Source organism: Pseudorca crassidens, chromosome 12 (genome assembly GCF_039906515.1).
Source record: "Pseudorca crassidens isolate mPseCra1 chromosome 12, mPseCra1.hap1, whole genome shotgun sequence".
Lineage (NCBI taxonomy): Eukaryota > Metazoa > Chordata > Mammalia > Artiodactyla > Delphinidae > Pseudorca > Pseudorca crassidens.
The window spans coordinates 75,538,886-75,562,401 of NC_090307.1; the positions used below are offsets into that span (position 1 = coordinate 75,538,886).

At 46.8% G+C, this 23,516-nt stretch overlaps 1 protein-coding gene across 3 annotated transcripts; it reads right to left on the reverse strand.

The window, feature by feature from the left end:
• Positions 1–111: 111 nt before the first annotated feature.
• DYNLL1 (dynein light chain LC8-type 1) lies at positions 112–23,479 on the reverse strand. Of its 3 annotated transcripts, none has more exons than XM_067700576.1 (3): positions 23,363–23,479; positions 2,071–2,208; positions 112–541 (listed from the first exon to the last, which is right to left on the reverse strand). In XM_067700576.1, the coding sequence occupies exons 2-3, from the start codon at positions 2,200–2,202 to the stop codon at positions 404–406; spliced, it is 270 nt and encodes an 89-aa protein (XP_067556677.1). In that variant the 5' UTR covers positions 2,203–2,208; positions 23,363–23,479; the 3' UTR covers positions 112–403. The 3 variants fall into 3 exon arrangements, with proteins under 3 accessions (XP_067556677.1, XP_067556676.1, XP_067556675.1); XM_067700575.1 differs by having other exon boundaries at positions 23,329–23,441; XM_067700574.1 differs by lacking the exon at positions 23,363–23,479 and adding an exon at positions 2,422–2,573.
• Positions 23,480–23,516: the final 37 nt, after the last annotated feature.

A 23,516-nucleotide genomic window follows, 5' to 3' on the forward strand; every position in this document is an offset into this window, starting at 1 on the left:
TGAATAGGCTAGTCTGTTATATCCCACAGAAACTTCAAGGAATCACCCCCACCAAACTACCCAAGATCAAACAATAGGCCATCTTCAACCCTAGATTATTTGAACAAATCGTTATTAACGCACACTTCTCCAACACATTTATTTCTTTTAAGGAATGGATTTTGAAGAGAAAAAACATGGGACAGAGAGGTATGGAATAGAAAATAAATACAAATGTAAGCTGTTTTGCTAATTGCTTTATAACCACAACAACCTAGTACAGAGAATGCCCTGTACAAAACAACACAATAAAGATCGAGGTGTTCCCTTAGGCAAGGCTGAAGATTTCAGTCTCTGGTGTTTGGAATTTAGGCTGCAGTCCTTGTTTTTGGATGGATCACTGGGTGTGGCACAGTCCATGCTTTTAACCAGATTTGAACAGGAGAATGGCCACTTGGCCCAGGTAGAAGTAGATGAAGTGTTTGGTTTCATGTGTCACATAACTACCGAAGTTCCTCCCCACGATGCAGTGCCAGGTGGGGTTGTATTTCTTGTCAAACTCCTGGGGGAAGGGGAGGAGAAAAAGAACACAGAATTTTAGTGCTAAACCAGAGGTCAGAGTTTGCCTCCTAGATAAGCAGAGCAGAAAGAAGGAACGTCAGCATCTGCAAATTCTTAGAATGAAAGAATGTTCCTCAGCTCCAAATCGCCTACATGGTGCATTAATGCAAACATACTTGCAATCTGAGCTAAGCTAGGAATGGGGGCTGGGGAGATAAAAGTCAGAAAGGGCAACGTCAGAGACAGAGCGCTTTGTTATCATGGCAATTACACCTTCATAACTTCTAGAATATTCTTATTCATTAACAGCAGGTGACATCAGTTCTAGTTTATCCTCTAGTTTTTAAACAGAACTAAACTATCCTCCTATTGTACGACATGCACCTACAAAAGCCAAGAAAATAGTAAATATTTAGCCCAAAATACCCCCACTATAACTCATTTCAGTATTATTGAAACAAAAGACTTCCAAAAGAACAAAGCCTCAATGAGCTTCTAAACCACTGTGGATCAAAATTTAAACGGACAAGACACTTGGCACTCCACTGTCCCTATAAAAAGAATGCTGGAAGCAGAACCTGACAGCTACCTGGGAAAATTTTATCTTTCTGTCAATAGCCCTTCTTCCCACATCTATCCTAACAGTGCTAATCTACCACCTGGTCCTCAAGGAGAGCAAACTGCAGTAACAACTTTTCCCTATTTTCCCCACCCCCAGAGGCTCCAGGTTTCACTGGGTAGCTCTAGGCAGGGGCCAACGCTAGTCCTTCTCTATGAAAGTACTACAAGTCTCTGGTGAGTTAGGCAAAATTTGGCTACTATTGTATTGTACACAGCAAGAACGTCTTTTAGATTAAGGGGAATAAAATTCTTACAAACTAGACCAACGCACTGCTGCTGCCTCTGTCAAAAAGGTATTTATTTCTGCTCCATCCGAAGTCTTTCATCTTCTCATTCTCGACTAGAACCCTCCCACGGCTTAGGCTGCCAGCTTCCTTCCCTTCTAGAAAACATAGCTCGAGAAGTTGGCAGGCCTGCCAGCTTTCTACAGACTGCCATTTACCAATCCCCCAACCTAGTACCCAGCCCTCACTACCACCCACTTTCCCTCAACTGCCGACTGACTCCCCACTGAAGGCTGGCAAGATCTCCCTTCGGCCCTGCTGGAAACACCCACGCAGCTACCCCCCTCTCGAGCACCCAGATGGATCCTGGGCGCAGCAATCATGCAGAAGGGGGGGAACCGCTGCTGCCTGATCCTAGAAACCGTTACTAGGTGGCGCTTTCCCCGTGGAGCTGGGTAATTAAAAAAAAAAAAACTTCGAACGCTGAGGGGCCGATCTTCAAGAGAAGCGCAAAATTCATTTGCGTCCTTTTCTGGAAACCTCTACACCCGCGCTACTTTGCGTGCCCCCCAAGTATCTCTGCCATTGCTCGGGGGACGCAGGATCGAGGAGAAGGAACTAAGTTGTGACTCGCCCCAGCTGAGCGCAAACTGCCCGAAACCCCACGCCCGCGCCCTGTCCTCACCTTCTTGATATGGGCCGCAATGTCCTTCTCTATATTATACTTCTCCAATGCCTGAGTAGCACACTCCACCGAGTCCTGTTGCATCTCCTCCGACATATCGGCATTTTTGATCACGGCCTTTCGGTCACACATGGTTACCTGGGGGGGCGAGGCCCGGGCAAAGGGTGAGGAGTTGGGTTATGGGCTGCGCCTGCGAGGCGCCAGCTTCCCCGGCCCGCTCCGCCCGCCCCACGCCACCCCGGGACGACCCCCAACCCCACTTCTCAGGAAGCGCGGGCCGCGCGGACCGAACGGCGGGATAAGTCCGGTAGGGGACGAAGCCAGATAGTGGAACCCCCCCGAGTCTCTCACCAAAGAGCAGGGGCTGGCCGACTGCAACGGTCTCCTGGGGGAGGGGCTGGCGAAGCTCAGACCGGTCGAGACGAACGGTCCCTACTAAAGCCGTGGCGCATCTATGGAGCCCCACGCCACCCGCCGCCGCCTAGTACCTAAGCCCCGCCCTGCTCCCGCCGGCCCCGCCCCCCACTGAACGTCCCTATTGGCTTGACACAGCCCCAGAACTCTCCCATTGGCCCATGGACTCAATGGTTCCCTCAGGATCTTTCTCCTGCATTTTGTTGCAGACCACAATGCACCGCTCTCGGCGTCGGTTGCCCCGGCAATGGGCCGCACGAGATGAGGCCAAACACCCCGAAGGCGGTGCTGGGGTGGGGTCGCGAGGACCGCCCAGCGGCTAGAGAGGTGCGAAGGAAGCTTCCGCCCAGGTCAAGAGAAGTGATTCCAAATTTACGGAGGTTGTCCCAGAGTGTGTTCTAGAATAAGTATTGTCTTTGGAAGTTGGGTATCCCACGTCCCTTCCTCCCATCCCAGGTCGGAAGGATTTACCCTTTCTGACTGAGGTAGCCAATCGCTTCACTAGAAGGGTATCTCTTAAGCAGGGCTGGCTTCGTGGGCAAGTGATCCGTGCAGTCGCAGAAGAGGAGCCCCAGGATTTGGTTTAATGCTCTGCTGTCTCATTGTTGAAATTCGTATTTTTTTTAATACAAGGGACGCCACATTTTCATATTGCATTGGGCCATGCAAATTATGCAGCCGGACCTCCTCTGAAATATGGGAGTGCGGGTGTCAGAGGTCCTCAGAAATGGGAGAGGGTTTCCTTATGAATTAAGAGATTATCCCCAGGAGTGGGGTCTCCCTGCTGGGCAATGCAGACCTCATTTAAGGGGGTGGGGAGCCCTCCGGGTGGATTTGGGAGTGCCGATCCCGGTGGTGTGTGTCCAGGGTGGGGCTTCTTGCTCAGATGAGGCAGTCTTTCCTGTGTAGGAGTTTCTTGGTGGGGATTTACCTCTAGGGCGGAGGTGCCCTAATGAATAGAATGGCATCCCTTAGAGGTATTTCCTCTGGTTTAGGGAGACTAACCACTAAGTGGATAAAAAACCAAGGACTTGGGGTGGGGTTGGGGAGCAGGATCAGATCTGGATTTAAATATTTAAATCCTAGCCCTGTCATTTTACTAGCTGTTTGAACCTCAGTTTTCTAATCTGTAAAGGGATTAAATATAAAAGGAAACCACTTCATAGGCATGCTGGGAGTATTAAATAAACTAGTGCATTTGAAGTTCTCAGCACAACTTGTGGCACATAGTAAGGGTTGGAAGAATCTTACCGATGGCTGTCAATTTATGGAACTGTCCCAAGAGTCATGGCAAGGTTTTGAACAACCAACCCTTAAATACCTAAAATGTGTTTTTGAACTTGCATAAACAAGTTATCAGTTTAATCATGTAACCAGAAGCTTTCTGTTTACATTTCTGCCTGTTTCTACTTGACCACCCACTCTCATTAATCCAGAGCCCCTTAGACAATTTGATCAGAGGCACACAATGCCAAAGAGAAACCAGCTGGGAATAATGAGAAACTCCGGTACAACATATGCATATCAATTAAATCAAATTAAGAGACTTTTCCCAGTTTCAGGTTTCCAGTGGTGGGATTATGGGTTGGAGGAGTTAAAGTAGTTCTACACAGAGTCGCTGTTGGGGAAGAAGTTGTATTGGCAACAGGAGTGAGTCTGGGTTAGTGCTTCTACCTGACTTGCTGACTTGGATGCATGATTCAGAACTATGGAATCTAACGATGATGCTAGAACCTGAATCTCTCTTGGGGGCCTTTACTTTTCATGTATATAGGTTTTTTTTTTTTTTTTAACATCTTTATTGGGGTATAATTGCTTTACAATGGTGTGTTAGTTTCTGCTTTATAACCAAGTAAATCAGTTATACATATACATATGTTCCCATATCTCTTCCCTCTTGCATCTCCCTCTCTCCCACCCTCCCTATCCCACCCCTCCAGGTGGTCACAAAGCACCGAGCTGATATCCCTGTGCTATGCGGCTGCTTCCCACTAGCTATCTACCTTACATTTGGTAGTGTATATAGTTTTAAACCCTCTGATCTATGGCTTGGCCAGCTTCTCCTTGTTTGAACAGAAGGAGCTGAGAGTCGTTAAAGGGGATGAGGTCATAAGAACAGCAGCTGTGTATTGAGTGGTTGCCTATCACCAAGTGCTTGGCATTTACTCAGTTGCTCCTCACAACAGCTGTGCCTGGGACCCCTTTCCTCCCATCTCCCTCCTGGCATAACTTCTGCTCATTTAGATTTGAGCTCAGATGCCTCCTTCCCTAAAGAATCATCTCTACTTACCCCCTACCACCACACTTCAGTTACTCTCTACTGAAGTAACTTTTTTATTTCCTCCATTGTACTTGCCTCATTTATTCCTTCAGAATAAATTCGCATGAATTATCTCATGTATTTATTTGCTCAGTTATTGTCTATTTGTCCCTGCCTGTCTTCATCACTGCTGCATCTTCATCATCGAATTCAGCATCTGCCACATAGCATGCACTGACTTAGATATGCATTGAATTAAGAATTCCAGGTCTTATATCCCCAGCTTACAGATTAGGAAATTGACTTTCACAAGGTCAAGCTGTTAATAAAGGAAAAAATTCCAGGTCTGGATGACCCTAAAGTCCATTCTCTTAACTTCAATATTACTTTAATACATTTAGCTGAGGAGACAGTGTGCCTTCTTCTTATTAATAACTTTGAAGAAAAGGAGTTTGGGACGGGATGATGTTAAGGTTTTCTAACAAATAAGAGGATTTTGCTCGATAAATGCCTGTAGGTTTTTCTCCATTTGTAGCACCTGCCTTCCTGAGCATCTTCTGTGTTTGCTGCTCATCTCAACCAGCTCTTGACCCTAATTATTTTCTTTAAAAGTGAAGGAAGAGGGACTTCCCTGGTGGTCCAGTGGGTAAGACTCCACGCTGCCAATGCAGGGGGCCTAGGTTTTATACCTGATCGGGGAACTAGGTCCCGCATGCATGCGGCAACCAAGAAGTCCACATGCCACAACGAAGATCCCACACACAGAAACTAAGACCGGGCACAGCATAAATAAATAAATAAATTTTTTTTTAAAAAAGTGGGACTTCCCTGGTGGCGCAGTGGTTAAGAATCCATCTACCAATGCAGGGGACATGGGTTCGATCCCTGGTCTGGGAAGATCCCACATGCCATGGAACAACTAAGCCCCTGCGCCACAACTACTGAGCCCGCGAGCCTAGAGCCCATGCTCCGCAACAAAGAGAAGCCACTGCAATGAGAAGCCCACACACCGCAGCGAAGGGTAGCCCCCACTAGTCGCAACTAGAGAAAGCCTGCGCGCAGCAACGAAGACACAACGCAGCCATAAATAAGTAAATAAATATTTAAAAAGTGAAGTAAGAGCACTATCAAAAACTCATGCTGGGACTTCCCTAGTGGTCCAGTGGTTAAGACTTCGTGTTCCCAGGCTTCCCCGGTGGCGCAGTGGTTAAGAATCCACCTGCCAATGCAGGGAACACAGGTTCGAGCCCTGGTCCAGGAAGATCCCACATACCGCAGAGCAACTAAGCCCGTGCGACACAACTACTGAGCCTGCGCTCTAGAGCCTGTGAACCATAAGTACTGAGCCCACGTGCCACAACTACTGAAGCCCACACGCCTAGAGCCCATGCTCTGCGACAAGAGAAGCCACTGCAATGAGAAGCCCGTGCACCACAACAAAGAGCAGCCCTTGCTCGCCGCAACTAAAGAAAGCCCGCGTGCAGCAACGAAGACCTAACACAGCCATAAATTAATTAATTAATTAATTAAAATAATAAAGACTTCGTGTTCCTAGTGCAGGGGGCCTGGGTTCGATCCCTGGTCGGGGAACGAGAGCCCACATGCCGCAACTAAAAGATCCCGTGTGCTGCAACTAAAGATCACGCATGCCCCAACAAAGATCCTGCACGCGGCAACTAAGACCTGACGCAGCCAAATAAATAATAAATATTAAAAAAAAAAAAAGAAACTCATGATTTTCTGGCCTGTGTTTAACCCCAAGAGACATTTTGGGGATATTATTTCTAGGAACCAACGGCCTTTTTCATTCTGTTACCACTTATTTTTGCAGAATCATTTCTCACTTCCTATCTGCTTATCGCACAGTGAGGCAGGTAATAAATATCCGCTAGTTGTAAATGAAATGTCTGTTCAGGATTTGGATGCTTGAAATATATACCCAGAGTCAGTTACAGCCCCATCCTCAAGGAGTTTCTAGTCAACAGTAACCTAATCTTTCCAATATCATGGGTTTGGGGGTTTGAAAGGGCTTTAGAAGTACAGGAGCCCAGCAGGTAACATTAATGAGTGAGGTGAGGTAGGTGGTACAATAGGGAGTGGAGGGGACTGTGGCAAATAGAAAAGCCCTTTTTTTAAAAAAAGTATTTATTTATTTTGGGCTGCGTTGGGTCTTCGTTGCTGCACGCAGCCTTCCTCTAGTTGTGGCGAGCCGGGGCTACTCTTCATTGCGGTGTGCGGGCTTCTCATTGTGGTGGCTTCTCTGTTGCAGAGCACGGGCTATAGGCGCGGGCGTCAGTAGTTGTGGCATGTGGGCTCAGTAGTTGTGGCTCACGGGCTCTAGAGTGCAGGCTCAGTAGTTGTGTCGCACAGGCTTAGTTGCTCCATGGCATGTGGGATCTTCCCGGACCAGGGCTTGAACCCGTGTCCCGTGCATTGGCAGGTGGATTCTTAACCACTGCACCACCAGGGAAGTCCCTAGAAAAGCCCTTTAAAAGGTGCCCAGGCAGATGTTGCCATTTGAGATTGTTGACCCAGTGTTGCTAAAATCATCTGATTTTCAAGAGAGACCAGAAATCTGAATTATTTTTATGGGAAATATCATCATTTTAATGTTGGTCACAAATTCATTTCTTAAAACACAGTGCAGTCTAGATATGGCCTATGGGCCTCCAGTTGGCAACCTTTTATTCAGCTGAATACTCTCTTTTTGTAACCAGAAGACAGACTCAAAGAAGTATAATAGAATATATATATATATATATATATATATATATATATATATATATATATGTGTGTGTGTGTGTGTATTTGGTCTTTGTCCGAAGATCCAGGCACAGAGCTCTTAAACCCTTGAAATTATTTGAGTTATAAGAGAATCTTTTGTTATCATAATGAGTCTCTATCAACTACACTGGAGTTTAGGTAACGAGGTGACTCTTTGGGGGGAGGGAGGCAAGATGCCTTCAGATATACAGATAGTTTCAGATATCTAGATAGCTGGTCATCAGAGGAAACAACCATATGATTAGAGGGTTGAAACTTTCAGCCCCCTATTCCTACCCATGTCCCCTTCCCCTACCTTCCCCATCTCCTGACCTCCTGGGAGGGGAGGGGAAGGGATTGAGTTCAATCCCCAGTGGCCATGCCCATGTAACAAATACTCCATAACAACTCCAAAACTATAAAGTGCTGTGCAGGTGGTGCACCCTGAGAGGACACTGAAACTCTGCATCCCCCCACCCCCCAATACCTTTTGCCTTATGCATCTCCTCTATTTGGCTGTTCCTGAGTTGCATCCTTTATAATAAATCTGTAATAGTAAGTAGAGTACTTTTCTAAGTTCTGTGAGTCATTCTAGAGAATTATCAAGCCTGAGGAAGTGGTTGTGGGAACCCAAATTTATGGTCAGTTGGGCATGGTGAGGGTAACGTGGGCACCCCATTTGCAGTCTTGTGGGTCTGTGCCTTTAGCCTGTGGGTCTGTGCTAACTCTGGGAGTCAGCGTCAGAACTGAATTGTTGGACACCCAGTGGATGTTGGAGAATGGATGTGGAAAAATAAGTATTTGGTGTTAGAAAAACAAACAAACAAACACAGTATCAGAAGTGATGTCATGGAATTCCCTGGTGGTCTAGTGGTTAGGATTCCGAGCTCTCACTGCCGAGGGCATGGGTTCAATCCCTAGTTGGGGAACTAAGATTCTGCAAGCCGTGCGGCTATGGAACCAGATTTCTAAGATCCTGGTCTGTTTGACTCCAAATCTACTGCTCTTTCCATCACCTCAGACAAGTTGGCTTTACCCTTGGGTGCTGGGGATTTCACACTTTCTGGGCGTGAATGGATCATGGCCTATGCTTGCTACTTGGCACATGGTGTTTGCTGAATAAATGAATGGGTATGGCACCAAAATGCTTGCACTTAGATCTGCATGAGGACAGTATCTGGTGTAGTTTTGATTGGCAGCAGGGAGGGTTCAGCTCATCATAGGCACTAGGGGAATTCCATGGGAAGGTAAGAAAGTGGAGACTCAACAGCATTTTTGGTTGGTCAGAACCATGCCATCAACGTAGAGAGCCCCAAAATAAGTCATTTCCAGGGTCCTCTGGAAATTCAGATGACGCTAAAGTAAACCCACCATGACTCCACCAAGGAGAAACCCCAGAGACATTTCCCAAATCGTCCTCATGGTTTTTGCCATACCTGCACCCTACCTCTACTATTATTTCTTCAATATTTTTCTTCAATTAAACTCCCTATTTTTAATAAGCATTTTTAAAAGGCAAATTTATATTATTACCATAAACAGAAAACTAGTCTCATTTATCATAAATAGAAGGTAACCATAAAATATAAACAAATATTATAATATAAAATGTTTTGCCCTCATATTGCTAAACTGATCTGGGACCCCGCCAGTGATATGTGTCCCACACTTGGGAAACGCTGCCCTAGCGGAGGGCTCTTAAAGGGGGTCCGGTGGATGGATTGCGAAGGTTTTACAAGTCCCCAGGAATTATGCACAAGATGTGTGTTGTGCTCACAGGCATTTTTCCAGGGAGAGGATCTATACCTTTCATCAGAGGCACAGAGGGATTCAGAACCCAAGGAGGATAAAGAACAATTGCTCTAGGATAACCTATACTCTTGGAATGAATGCAAGATTCCCTCACCAGGTCCCACTGAATTGGCCCATCAATTGGGTTCTGTAGCATCACATGTCTGGGCAACTCACTATATTCCACTCCTAGCTGCTAAGTTTTCTTGAGAACCCTTCTGAGCCTGAAAACATGCATTTTCTATTCTTATTACTGGAAATCATCGTGAGAGGGAGGCAAAGCTTCTGAAATCATAGGCTTTGGAGACAGACTTGGGAAAAACCTAAGTTGTGTGCCCTCCTACGAGTTAGCCTCTCAGAGGTACAGGTTCCTGATTTTTAAATGGAGATAATACCTTCATTGTAGGGTGGTGGCAAGGTTTATATTAAATAATGCATCTAAAGACCTAGCCAGGGACTTCCCTGGTGGTCCAGTGGTTAAGACTCCATGCTTCCACTGCAGGGGGTACGGGTTCGATCCCTGGTCGGGGAACTAAGATCCTGCATGCTGCGTGGTGCAGCCCAAAAAAAAAAAAAAAAAAGACCTAGCCAAGGTCCAAAAGATGGTAGCTACTGCTGTTATGTACTGAGAACTTACTATGTGCTAAGCATTTGGGACACATTATCTCCTTGACTTCTCACAACTCTATAAGGTGGATGTTAAGAGCTGTTGATCTCTCCATTACATAGATGAGGAAAAATTAGGTGCGGAGAGGTGAGGTCCCTTGCCTAAAGTCACAATGCTAGGAATGACAAGGCTGGAATTTGAACCCTGCTCTGTCTGACTGTACAGACTTACGTGGTCGATGAAACCTCTGAGCTGCCTCACCTCCCCAGACAAAGGGAGATGATGTGTGTCCCCGGAGACTCTCAGCATCCGTGGCTCCTGGTGGGAGCTCCCTAAATATATGTTGGATGGATGGATAGATGAATGGATGGATAGATGGACTGAAGAAAGAATGGATTTTTCAAACTAATTCAGAGTTGTTTTCTCTCAAATTTGACCCCAGATTTGTCCTTGACTGTCTTGATCTTCCCTGAACAAATTCTTTGCACTTTAGCCATCATACTTTCCCAGGGCCCTCAGAAAGCCCTTTGGATTTGTTCACAAGCACACTGAGGGATTTCTTGCAGGGACTGGAGGTCCCAAAACAAGACAGAAAAAGCCACAGCCTGCACCCTGCCACTGGCCCAGGACTGCACTGTTCCCAGCCCTGTCCAGCAATCACTTTCCAAGATTTTCTGGGACCTCAAGCACTTTCTTGGACCATGAGTTCTGTCACCAACCTAGCAGCTCCAGCCCTCCCTTACCTGAAAGGAAGTGTGAGGAATGTGACCTTGCAGTCCCCAGGGTTGATTCAAGAACTCCTGTACAGAAAGGAGAGGCTCAGTGGGAGAGTGTGCAAGGCCTAGGTCTGAATCTAGAAGCTTTCTTCCCATGGAGAAGGGCTGGCACTAGCCTGGGGCTGGCAGGGGAACTGAGTTGTGGAGCCAAGAACTGTACTGCAGTGCAGGGAGAGTGAGGCCAGACAGACTGGGACAACTCAGGGAAGAAAAAGCTTCCCTCTGGCCCATAGCCAAGCTTCGCCTGAATGGACAGATACCTCCGAAGCCTGATTGCTCAGCCCCCTGTCCGGGGTGCAGCAGATAAATTCAGGCACGTCCAGAGAGGCCTAGTGGGCCCCCCTCAGCTCCCAATCAGTAAGCAGAAAACCCAGAGAAGAGGCTAAAAGCACAGACTTTGAAGCCAGGTGGACCTGGGTGTGCAGCCTTACCCTGCCCCTACTAAGGTGTCTGAACTTAGGTAAGTGACTCTACCTCTCTGAGCCTCAGTTTCCTCACCTGTAGAATGGGGATTGTAATAGTCCTTGTTTCTCAAGGACAATTTGGAGATTGAGATGGTGCATATAAAGTAGGTGGTATAGGACTTGGCACATGGCAAAGGTCAATGATGCTGGCTACCAATTATCATTAATGGTACCCTAAACCAGGATTCTTCAACCTCAGAACCAACATTTTGGACCAGAAAGTTTTCTGCTGGGGGACTGTTCTGTGCATTGAACGATGTTTAACAGCATCCCTAGCCTCTACCCACTGGATGCCAATTGCACCGCACACCCAGTTATTAACCAAAAATGTCTCCAGACAGGGAATTCCCTAGCAGTCCAGTGGTTAGGACTCTGTACTTTCACTGCGGAGGGCCCGGGCTCAATCACTGGTCAGGGAACTTAGAGCCCACAGCCAAAGATAAATAAATATATAAGAGTCTGCAGACAGTGTCAAATGTCCGCTGGAGGGTGAAATTGCCCCCTAGTTGAGAACCAGTGCCCTAAATAAATCTAGGATGGGACTTCCCTGGCAGTCCATTGGTTAGGACTCAGCGGTCTCACTGCTGAGGACGCGGGTTCAATCCCTAGTCGAGGGATTAAGATCCTACAAACCAAGCGGTGTGGCCAAAAAAAAAAAAAAATAATAATCTAGGATGAGTCTGAATGCCACAGATCCCAGACTCACAGCCCTGTGTAAGGACCACAGGGCAGGCAGGCTTACTTACAGACAAAGGGATGGGATGTCCAACAATTACAGAACAAGTTCCCTCCTGCATAGACTAGGAGGCAGGACTGGAGTCTGCTCTAGGAGCCCCCTCTGACTCACTAGGTGACCTTGCTGTCACTCTTTAATTATATGCAAAGTGGCCCCAAGTTAAATCTCAATTATTCTAGGGCCCCAGACAAAGGAACAAGCAGTTGGTATCTGATTTCCGGCATCTCCACTCTTACGCACTGACTGGAAGAAAACCTGACTCTCCAGAACTCAAGAGTTCATTCAGACCTTCATTCATGATTGCTGAGAGAGAACCAGATGTCAGTCACTGTTCTGCGTGCTGGGGATTGTGACATTACAATTTATGATAAGAAATATATATTATAAACATATTTATATATATATATATATCTTGTTATATATAAATATAACACGAGCAATGGGATCATCTTTTGTTATAACATTCGGTCTCTTGTCCTCAGTTCCTGAAATCACTTCAGAGCTATAAAGGTGAAATGAGTGTTTTGTTATTCATAACAAGCCCCTTCCCACCACAACTGGGTTTCTGCTGATGAGCTGACTTTTGGAAAGCACCTAAGGTGGGGCTGGTTGTCAGTGGAGCCAACCATGAGATTAAAGGCTTAGAACTTTCAGTCCCACCCCTGGCCCCTGAGGTGGGAAGAGGGGCTGGAGAGTGAGTTCAATTACCAATGACCAATGATTTAATCAACCATGCCTATGTAATAAAGCCTCCATAAAAACCCAAAAGGACGGTGTTCAGAGAGCTTCCAGGTTGGTAAACACATGGAGGTTCAGGAAGGGTGGTGCGCGGCAGAAGACATGGAAGCCCCCCAACCTTTCCCCATACCTTGTGTCTCTACCATCTGGCTATTCCTGAGTTACAGCCTTTCATAATAAACCAGTGATTTAAAGCAATTATACTCCAATAAAGATGTTTAAAACAAACAAGCAAACAAACAAACAGTGATTTAGTAAGTAAAATGTTTCTCTGAGTTCTGTGAGCTGCTCTAGCAAATTAATTGAACTCAAGGAGGGGGTCGTGGGCACCTCTGACTTATAGTCAGTTGGTCAAAAGTACAGGTAACAACCTGGGCTTGGAACTGGCTTCTGAAGTTGGGGGAGGGGGCAGTCTTGTAGGACTGAACCCTTGACAGTGGAATCTGATGTCATCTCCAGGTAGATGGTATCAGAACTGAGTAGAATTGTAGGACACCCAGCTGGTGTCCAGAGAATTGCTTGTTGGTGTGAGGGAAACTCCATTGTGATTGGTGATCAGAACCCTATTAGGGATCCACAAGAGAACAAAATTGGCAAAATCCCTTCTTCATGGGACTTACACTCTAACAAGAGAATAAAGATAATAAGTAAGCAAAAATATGTCTGACCCTGCTAAGTTCAATGGATAAAAATAGACTAAGGGAACCAAAGGGGACAGAGTGAGAGATCTTGTCTTAAATAGAGGTTTCCAGGCAGGTCTCTCTGAGAAGGTGCCATTTGAGCCAAGACTTGATGACCTGGCTATTGGGTGGAGGATAGAGTGTGGGGAAGCCAGTGGGAGCAGAGAGGCCAGGAAGAGGCTACTGCAACAGTCCAGGTGAGAGGTGATGGTGGCTTGGACCAGGACAGTAACAGCAAAGGTAGGATGAGAGGCGGTTGGATTCTGGATATATTCTGGAGGTGGAGCTGACAGATTTGCTGATTAATTGAATGCGGGGTGTGGGGGAAAGAGAGGAGTTAAGTATGACTCCAAGAATTGTGGCCTGAACAATGAGAAGAATGGATTGAGATAGGGAAGGCTGGCCAAAAGAGAAACAAAAAGTTGTTTTGGCTATGTTAGTTTGAGATGCCTATTAGACATTCCAAGTGGAAATGTCAAATATGCAGTTGGATATATGAGTTCTGGGAAGAGGTCCAGGTTAGACCTATAATTTGGGGAGTCATCAGATTACAGATGACACTTAAAGCCATGGGGCTTGATGAGATCACCACCAATGCGAGGAGTACGTGCAGATATAAGAGGTAATGCTTATTCAGCTAGCAGCATTCTCTGAGCTTTCACTGTGCGCCAGGCCCCGAGCTAGGTGCTGGGTACAGAGATGTACCTCCCTCAGCACCTGCCAAGAGAAGCTCCATTACTTATTTAATTTTTTCTTGCCTAAGTGCTTTGGCCAATTAGAGGATAAACACTGAGAGTTCCTGCCCTGTGTCTTAGTCACTTGTTCATTATTTCAAGAGATACTTATTGAGCACCTACTTGGTACAAGGCCCCCATCTAGGCACTAGGGACATGAAAGGGAGAAACTCAGACCTGGCTCCTGTCCTCATGGAGTTTACATTTTGTGTGTAGAGGAAGTGGACACTGAATGAGATGCACATGGTATTTTGTTGTAGGAGCCTGAACAGACTAAGACACTTCCCATTCACTCTCCAGTCCATTCCACCAAAACAGCTTATCAAGGTTACCAGTGACCACCACGCTGCTAAATCCAGTGGCCAGTTCTCAGCGTCCTTCATTGATGTACTTGTCACAGTTGCTCTCCTCCTCTCTGAAGCTCATTCTTCGCTTGGCTTCCAGTATCCCCAGGACTCTCCCTCTTCTCCCGGCTCACTGGCTGCTCCTCCTCAGCTTCATCTACTTGCTCCACCTCTTCTCCCTGGCCTCTACAGGAAGAAGTGTTCCGGGCCTCAGTCTTTGGACCACTTCTCATAGTTTCCATTTTCAAGGCTTTGAATAACACCTCCATGCTCATGACTCCTGTCTTAGTCTGTTCAGGACGCTGTTACAGAATATTATATAGACTGGGTGGCTTATAAACAATAGACATTTAGTTCTCACAGTTCTGGAGACTGGAAGTCCAAGATCAGAGTGCCAGCATGGGCAGGTTCAGGTGAGGGCCCACTTCCTGGTTCATAGATGGCCACCTTCTCTCTGTGTCCTCACATGGTAGAGGGGGTGAGGGAGCTCTCTGAGGCCTCTTCTATAAGGACCCTAATCCTATTCATGACCTAATTATCTCCCCAAAGCCTCACCTCTTAATACGATCACATTGGTGGTTAGGTTCCAACATATGAATTTTGGGGGATAAACAGTCTATAGGAACCCCAAATTTATAGTCAGCCTGGAAGAAGTGTGGGTAGACTGGTAACCCCATTTTCAGCTGGCATCTGAACTGAGGGTAAGTCTTATGGGACTAAGCCCTTAACCTGTGGGGGTCTGCACTAACTCTGGGTAGTTGTGAATTGTTGGACACAGAGCTGGCGTTGGAAAATTGGAGAACTGGTGTGGAAAAACGACACATTTGGTGTCAGAGGTGGTGTCAAAAAAAGACACTGCAGGTATTCCCTGGGTATCAGCACAGTGCTACAGACTTAGATTTCAAGAAATATAAAAATTATAAGCCACAAATAAGAGAAAAGAAGAAAAAAGATGTGAATAAATAGAAAGTGATACCAAACTTCTGGGTGGGAGGGCCAAATACAGCAAGAATGGAAAAATTTTCCCCATGTAAATTTATAGATATAACACCATTCCAATGAAAAAAAACTAGAAGATGCCATATAGAACTTGATAAAAAGATTCTAGAATGTGCTTAGACAAATCAACTGGCAAAAATACTGAGGGAATGAAAGGAGCAGTAGGGGACACCTAGGCCTTTCCAAGGTACAAAGTGGGAGGAAAGCTCTAGGCTGGGGTCACACAGGTCTTGGCATCACTGAACACCAACTTACTAAGTCACGGACATGAAGGCCAAGGAGGGTTTGGTCAGGCTAGAGACTGGGGAGGCAGAGGTGGAGAAATCAATGTTCCAAGGAGAAGAACTAGCCCCTGCAACACTTGGTACAGGCTTTCAGACACAGCAGATCCTGGAGAAGTTGGCAATCTGGGAGTAATGGGAGATGAGGGAGAGACTGGTGGAGGCGAATCACAAAGGCCAAGATAAAGGGGTGCAGATGGGGTTCTCTCTGGGAGGCAGACACTGTCCCCTCCACCTCTGGCACCCTAGCATCTAGCACAGTGCCAACAGTAGGCATTCCATAAATAACTTGCACATCTTTTCATAACTACGTATAGGGACTTGCTCTTTTTCACATCTGCATGGTATTCAGAACTGCACGTTTCCCATGTAGCAAGTCCCCTCTGGGTGGACCTTGAGGGTGCTTCCAATTCCTTAGGGAATTATAGTTATTAATAAACATCCTAGCATTTTGAATACAGCACCCCCTGCGGCCCTTCTTACTCAGGCCCAGGAGGGATCGCTGGATTTCTGCTTGGTTCTCTTCTGCTTTCCCTCTGGCTTCCAAACAAGTACTCTTTCGCTTTGCACAGCTCCCCTAGGAGACTGTGAGACTATATTCCCCTCAGGCTCTCCCCTCCCTCCAGCCTATCTCATCCCCTTTACAATCATCCTAGTCAGGGATATACAATAAACATTTGTATGAGCAGCTGAAATACTTAGGATTTACATGTATAATCTAACCCAGCCAGGCTCTGATTTACATTAGGGCTTCTCACCCTAAATCACTGGCGGCTGTAGAGTGAGAAAGAAAGAACACTCCTCAGCCCCACCTAACTGTGCTGAGCTTCCCCAAAGCGACAGAAGTCGTCCCAGCTTTCTTTGCACATGCTTTTCCTTCTGCCTGGAATGCTTTTCTTCTCTCCTCAGGTACCTGGTTAACACCAGCTGGTACATCAGGTCTCACTCAGCTCAGAAGCCACTCCCTCCAGGAAGTCTTCCCCGAACACCCCATTCAGCTCTGGGTTAAGAGCTGCAGGAGCACCCATTGCCATTGTCCCTTTGTCTGTCAACAGTGGTCTTTTTTTTTTTTTAACAGTGGGGGTCTTGATAACTCTTGTGTCCCTGGCGCCCAGCACAGAGCCAGGCTATTCTGCGGCTCAGTAAATACCCGGTGGAATGAATGAACAAATGTCAAGTGGGCAAGGAGTGGGGAAAACCACCAAAGTCCCAGATGCCACATACACAAGCCTGGGCTTTTAGAGCTGGGGTCAGAGTGTTCCATGAGGGAAAAAACCCTAGTCTCCTGCAGGCACTGTCAAGGAATGTGCCATGACAAGAAAAACCGGCAGCCCACGAGAAGGAGGGAATAACAAAAGAAACTGGTCCCCAGCTGCCTAGCTCCAGGGAACGTTTGTCAATGTGACATTCACAGAAGCCCTGCACATGTGCTGGCTGAGGGGGAGAGCCAGCCTCAGCCAGACAGAAGGAAATTTAGCTACTGTGCACATGTTAGCACAGGGGGAGGTACAGCTTGGAAGGTTGGGGGTTTTTTTTGTTTTTGTTTTGTTTTTTACTTTTATAAAATCTGCAGGTACTTTCCACATTTGTTTTTACCTTTAATGAATATGTTTACTTTTGAGGTGCTGTTACCTAATTATATCGATGCAGTTCATTAAAAATCTGCTTAGTACAAGATTGAGTACAAAGCTTTAGGATTCTATTAAATCAGTGCCTCATCTTGCTGCATCAAAAAACATTATCAGCACTGTTGTTAATCTTTTCACACCCCTTCCACCCTTGCTTGTGCTTCTGGTTCGCTGTGCCATAAAATAAGTTTCCAAGGTATGTGACAGAGTGGAAGATGTTTAGGGAAAAGTTTTGGGTAGAGGGTAAGGAACTTAGGGCTTAGAAAATAAAACTTGGTGAAACTGAGAAGACCATTTGTCATTTTGTACTTCAGCTCCCTTTTTCTGGAGCTAGGGCAACTCTTCTTTAAGTACTAGTTAAAAAATTAACAGGTGTTTATTAAACACTTACTATGTGCCAACACAACAGGGCTATAAAGGGATTGGCCCTACTGGTTCTTAACTTTTCTGGGGGGTAGTTTTTTTGGGGGGGTATAGTTTTACAGACCTTTGAAAATGATGAACTGCACTGTCCTGTATGGTAGCCACTAGCCACATTTGGCTATTAAAATCAAAATTAATTAAAGTTAAATACAATTAAAAGTTCGGTTTCTCAGCTGTAGCAGCCACGTTTCAAGTGCTTAAGAGCTACATGTAGCCACATGGGGTTACCATATTGCACTCAGATAGAGAACGTTTCTATCATCATGCAAATTCTATTGGATAGCACTGCGTGAATATTCTTCCAGAATCAAGACTATCCTGCTCACGTGCAATATTTTGCATCCAACTTTACAACTTTCACAACTGGGCGGGGTCGTGGGGGGGTTGGGAGGGGAGGCAGTGCTTCACTGACCCCTGCAGCCCATGGATCCGAGAAAAAGCAGCCCTGACATTGACAAGCTATTTGAGGCCTCCATCTCAGAATACAGCAAGTTGGCAAAAATGAAGCAATGAGGCTGCTACAGATTCAGCACGCTTACTGCTTTAGATGTACCTCATATGAAACCAGACCCTCGTGTTCCTACTTGTCTGGCCACATTCAAAGAAACATCAGGGCTTCCCTGGTGGCGCAGTGGTTGAGAGTCCGCCTGCCGATGCAGGGGACGCAGGTTTGTGCCCTGGTCCGGGAAGATTCCACATGCCGCAGAGCGGCTGGGCCCGTGAGTCATGGCCGCTGAGCCTGCACGTCCGGAGCCTGTGCTCCGCAACGGGAGAGGCCACAGCAGTGAGAGGCCCACGTACTGCAAAAAAAAAAACAAAAAACCCAAAGAAACATCAGTTCATTACCCCAAAATAATTGAAAATGTTACCGATTTTCTGCAGTCTCTTAAGAAAACACCAAATAGTCACAATGTACTGCAACTCTTCTTGAATTATCTTTCCCATCTTTCTCCTCTTCTCATCCACCTACACATGGCACTTGCTTCCCTAAAGCTCTCTGCACCCCCTTCCATACTCTCTCCAGATCTCCTAGTTCTGCTGCTGCTTGTCCCCTTCCTCTCCTGCACAGCTCAGTTCTTAATTATGTAGCTCTCCAGAATGTTTCATTTTACTCTATAGCACAAATAAAGTGGCAAAGAATGACAGAAAGCTCCTAGGGTACAGTGGCCAGAAACACATTCCACAGCGACCCAGCCCAAGCCTTCTCTGCCAGCCTGGACCAGTTTCTCTGAGATGACTCATTTTCCCACCGATGGTTTACTCCCCCATCACTTCCTCTTCTGCCCACTGCTCCCAAGGGCCAAGGTCTGGGAGAAGCTCATGACTGAGGCTGGCAGAGAAGAAAACATTTTGCTTGGATGCCAGAGGGGACTGATGTCATAGGGAAAGGGAGGAAACCAGATGGGCAGGTTTGTAGAATGTTTTATCCCCAGTGTTGCTTTATTATTATTTTTTACTGGGCACTGCCCTACTCCCTAGTAGGGAGTAAACGGCTTGCTGTGGGAAATGCATTAACTCTTCACAGTCTGCCAAGGCCAAAGGTTTCTTTTCAATGTGAAGACAATCCCACTGGTGCCATTCTTATCATCATATTAGGAATGATGAACTTTATTGAGCTCCCATACAGCTTAAGTGAAAGCCCCGCCCTGTGGGAAGGGCAGGCCTATCCCATGTATCAGAGGACTCCAATGTCCATCCACCATCACCTGGTCATGCACCTGGAATTCTGTTCTTGGAGAGGGCACGTAGAGCGTAGAGTCATCACACTTCTTATCCTTCCTTCTTACCTCCTTCACACGTATCTGAACTCATCATTGTTCATCCTCTTGCAGATCAGTTCCTTCTGCTTTATTCCCTGTCTCAGAATGATACCACTGCCTAGCCAGTACCCCAAGCCAGAAACCTGGCAGTCAACCTGGACTCCTCCTCCTTCCTCAGCTCCCACGACCAATCTATCTCCAAGTCCTATGATTTTTGTCCTTGGAATATCTCATCTCCTTAGCATCTATCTCTATCACCTTACATCAGACCACTGGCATCTCTTGCTTGGATGACGGCAGTGGTCTCCCCATTGGTGTCTCCCTGGACCCAATCCCATGTTACATCCCCATGTAACCTGCTAGTCAATAGGCCACCCAAGGCTGTCCCTGTTCTTACCTATACTCACCTCTGGGCTAATCTGAGCACACTGTCATATCTTCCCGGAACAATATGAATCCAACTCTAAAATCATTAATGTATAATGCAGATTTTTTTTTTTTTTTTTTTTTTTTTTGCGGTACGCGGGCCTCTCACTGCTGTGGCCTCTCCCGTTGCGGAGCACAGGCCCCGGACACGCAGGCTCAGCGGCCATGGCTCACGGGCCCAGCCGCTCCGCGGCATGCGGGATCTTCCCAGACCGGGGCATGAACCCGCGTCCCGTGCATCGGCAGGCGGACTCTCAACTACTGCGCCACCAGGGAAGCCCGATAATGCAGATTTTTTAATGAAGTCACAGGAGGGGGCTTACACTGCGATTACACAGCAATACTTCCTACACTGACCCTTTAATTATCTCTCCTCTTTCCCCAAGTTTCCCTATAATGGCAGCTGCTGCCACATCTCTCCCTGACTCCCTTTCCTTTCCCTACTATCCTGCAGCTACCCTCGATTCAAATTAGCTCTCAGTCTCCTCCCCTACTCGTTATCTCCCGTCCAGTCAGCTGCCACTTCCTTCTGAGAAGGTCTCATCCCAACATAACTCCTTAAAACCCTTCAATGGCTACTCACTGCCCTCAGTAGAGTCCAAACTCCATAATACAGTCTACTAGGCCTTGGCGGCCCCGGCCCCAGCTCCTTTGCCCTCCATTTTCCTACTTGAACTCTTTGCCCCAGCCATATTGTAGGGAGGTGGGGTTCGCCCCTGGTCTACCATAATCTCATGATCTGAGCAATTGCTCATGCTGTCCTTTTTGTCTGAAAATCCTTCTCCTTCCCTACGGTTAACTCCTACTGGTCCCTCAGGGCTCAACCTAAATATCTCCTCCTGGAAGCCTCCCTTATAATCTCTAAAACTGCATTAGGTGGCCTCACAGCAGTTTACCCTTATCACAACTGTGCTCTAAATTGACTGTTTGAATAACAACTTGAATATAACACCTTGAGGACAGAATGGTATTACTGCATGCAACCAGGGCCTAAATTATAGCATGCACTTGATGATGTTGAATAACCAGATGGGCAAAAGCTCAAAAGGGTGACCCTCCTTAGCATCTGTGGCCTTAGTAGAGAATGGAGTGCATGGGCCTCTTTAGCATTACGTCCTAATTTGGGCTTCATCTGGGTTCTAACTTGCAAAGGTTAGTACCTGGGCTCACAGAAACAAAATCCACCTTTGCGGTTCCCTGGATGATGCCTCCTAGCAATTTAGCTGCCTTCCTCCTAATCCAGAAAGGCTGTACTTGTCACATCCCCAGATCTGGGCACATTTTCTAGGCTACATATGAACTTCTTTGGTGATCACAAGCTGCAAGACTTTGCACCAGACGAGTTGAATCATTACTATTTACACCTAGAGTTCTGTTAGGTCACTTAGCTGACTCCACCTCTCTCTCCCTAGGAGACTACCCAACTGCCTCAACAATCAGGCAACAATCAGGTAGGAGTGGCAGGACTCAGAGGGTGGTGTTAGTACACCTAAGCACCCCCCCAAATGAGGAGGCATCTGGACTTTAGGATGCCTTTAGGATACATAAGCTCCTATATACTCTGGCCAGGGCTCTTTCCTGCTTGCTTTCTGAAGGCCAGGAAAGAACAACTAGAAGTTTTACATAATCCAGAATACAACAGATGGTTCTGATTGTTTTATTTTAGAAATAATTTATTTTTTATTCCAATTATGAAAGTAGTACATGCTAATTACAGAGAATTTCATAAACACAGAAAAGCACAAATAAAAATATAGAAATCAGGGAACTTCCCTGGTGGTGCAGTGTTTAGGAATCTGCCTGCCAATGCAGGGGACACAGGTTGGATCCCTGGTCTGGGAAGATCCCACATGCCGCGGAGCAACTAAGCCCGTGCAAAACTACTGAGACTGCGCTCCAGAGCACCTGAGCCACAAATACTGAGCCTTGTGTGCCACAACTAGTGAAGCCCGCGCTCTGAAACAAGAGAAGTCACCACGATGTGAAGCCGGCGCACTGCAATGAAGAGTTGCCCCTGCTCGCCACTAGAGAAAGCCGGCAAGCAGCAACGAAGACCTAACGCAGCCAATAAATAAATAAATAAATTTACAAATTAAATATTTGGTTTTATTCTCTTGCTATTGCTAGCACTAACAGAGTTTGTTTTTGTTTCATAACTCCCCCCAACATTTTATTATAAAAGTTTTCAAATATACAGAAAGGTTGAAAGAATGGTACAGTGAACACACTGAATACACCCACCATCTAGATTCTACTAGTTCTACTAGTTAACCCACCATCTAGTTAACGTTCTACTGTATTTGCTTTCTCATGCATCTACCCATCCATCAATCCACAGAGGTTTCTTTTTTTTTAAATAAATTTATTAATTTTATTTATTTATTTTTGGCTGCGTTGGGTCTTCATTGCTGCGCGTGTGGGCTTTCTCTAGTTGCGGAGAGCGGGGGCTACTCTTCGTTGATGTGCACGCGGGCTTCAGTAGATGTGCTCGCGGGCTCTAGAGCGCAGGCGCACGGGCTTAGTTGCTCCATGGCATGTGGGATCTTCCCGGAACAGGGCTCGAACCCATGTCCCCTGCACTGGCAGGCGGATTCTTAACCACTGTGCCACCAGGGAAGCCCCAGGGGTTTCATGTTTAACATGAAAAATCTTTTTAGATCAAGACTCTAGATGCAAGACCTCATTCTTGTAACGTCCCCAGGTTCAATGCTCTGCCCTGAATGTAAATGCATTCAATGGAATGTAAATGTGGAAACGTTCCAAGGTGGGAGTCTACCTGAGCTCCGGAGCTTCTGAAGGACCCAGTGCATAGGCTGGAAGCATGGCTCTGGGTTCTAATTCTGACCCAATTATGATACCTCCGTTTTCTCACCTGTAATATTGGAATCTCTCCATACTGCGTGAGGATTAAAAGCACAGTTCGCGGGAAGCACTCTATAGTGACAGTCGCTACAGTTATGATCCTTTTTTTTTTTTTTTTTTGGCCACGCCGCGCGGCTTGCAGGATCTTAGTTCCCCGACCAGGGATAGAACCCGTGCCCCCACAGTGGAAGCGCGCGCCAGGGAATTCCCAGTAATGATTCTTTTACTCCCTCCTTGTCTCCGATAAATTTCAAGTCCAGCTATGGAGCCCATCTCAGGTCTCTTACATCCATTTTAATCCACCTAACACCCTCAGTTCTAAGCAACTGCAAAACAGGGACAGGGTGGCCCAGAGGGCTACAGACCTGAGGCAGTCGAGGACTCCTTCAGTCCGCTGCGGCGTCAGCCTGAGGCCCTGGCCGACTCCCTGCGGAGCCCTGCGCGCGGAGTGACGGCCCGCGGGGCCCACCCTGAGCGCTACACCCGTTTCACCTCAGCAAATGTTCACAAAAACCTGTGAGGTAGGCAGCGCTACAGAGGGAGAAAACTGAGGCCCAGGGAGCCTGACTCACTTGCCCAAGTCGACGCAGCTGGCGAGTGACTTGCCTTGGGGAACTGACTCCAAATCGCCTGACTCCAAGCTCTCTCCCTGTTGTCGCCCCCCGACCCCCTTTGCACCTACAGGGGGCGCAAGCGCACGCGCAGTCGTCGCAGCCGCGTCCCCTTTAAGAGGATTCCTTTTGCCTCCTCCGACCCTTTC

Coding starts and splice junctions, on each gene's coding strand:
- DYNLL1 (XM_067700576.1), bottom strand. CDS start 2,202: ATGTGTGACCGAAAGGCCGTGATCAAAAATGCCGATATGTCGGAGGAG. Junction 542..2,070: donor TTGCGGCCCATATCAAGAAG/GTGAGGACAGGG, acceptor CCCTTCCCCCAG/GAGTTTGACAAGAAATACAA.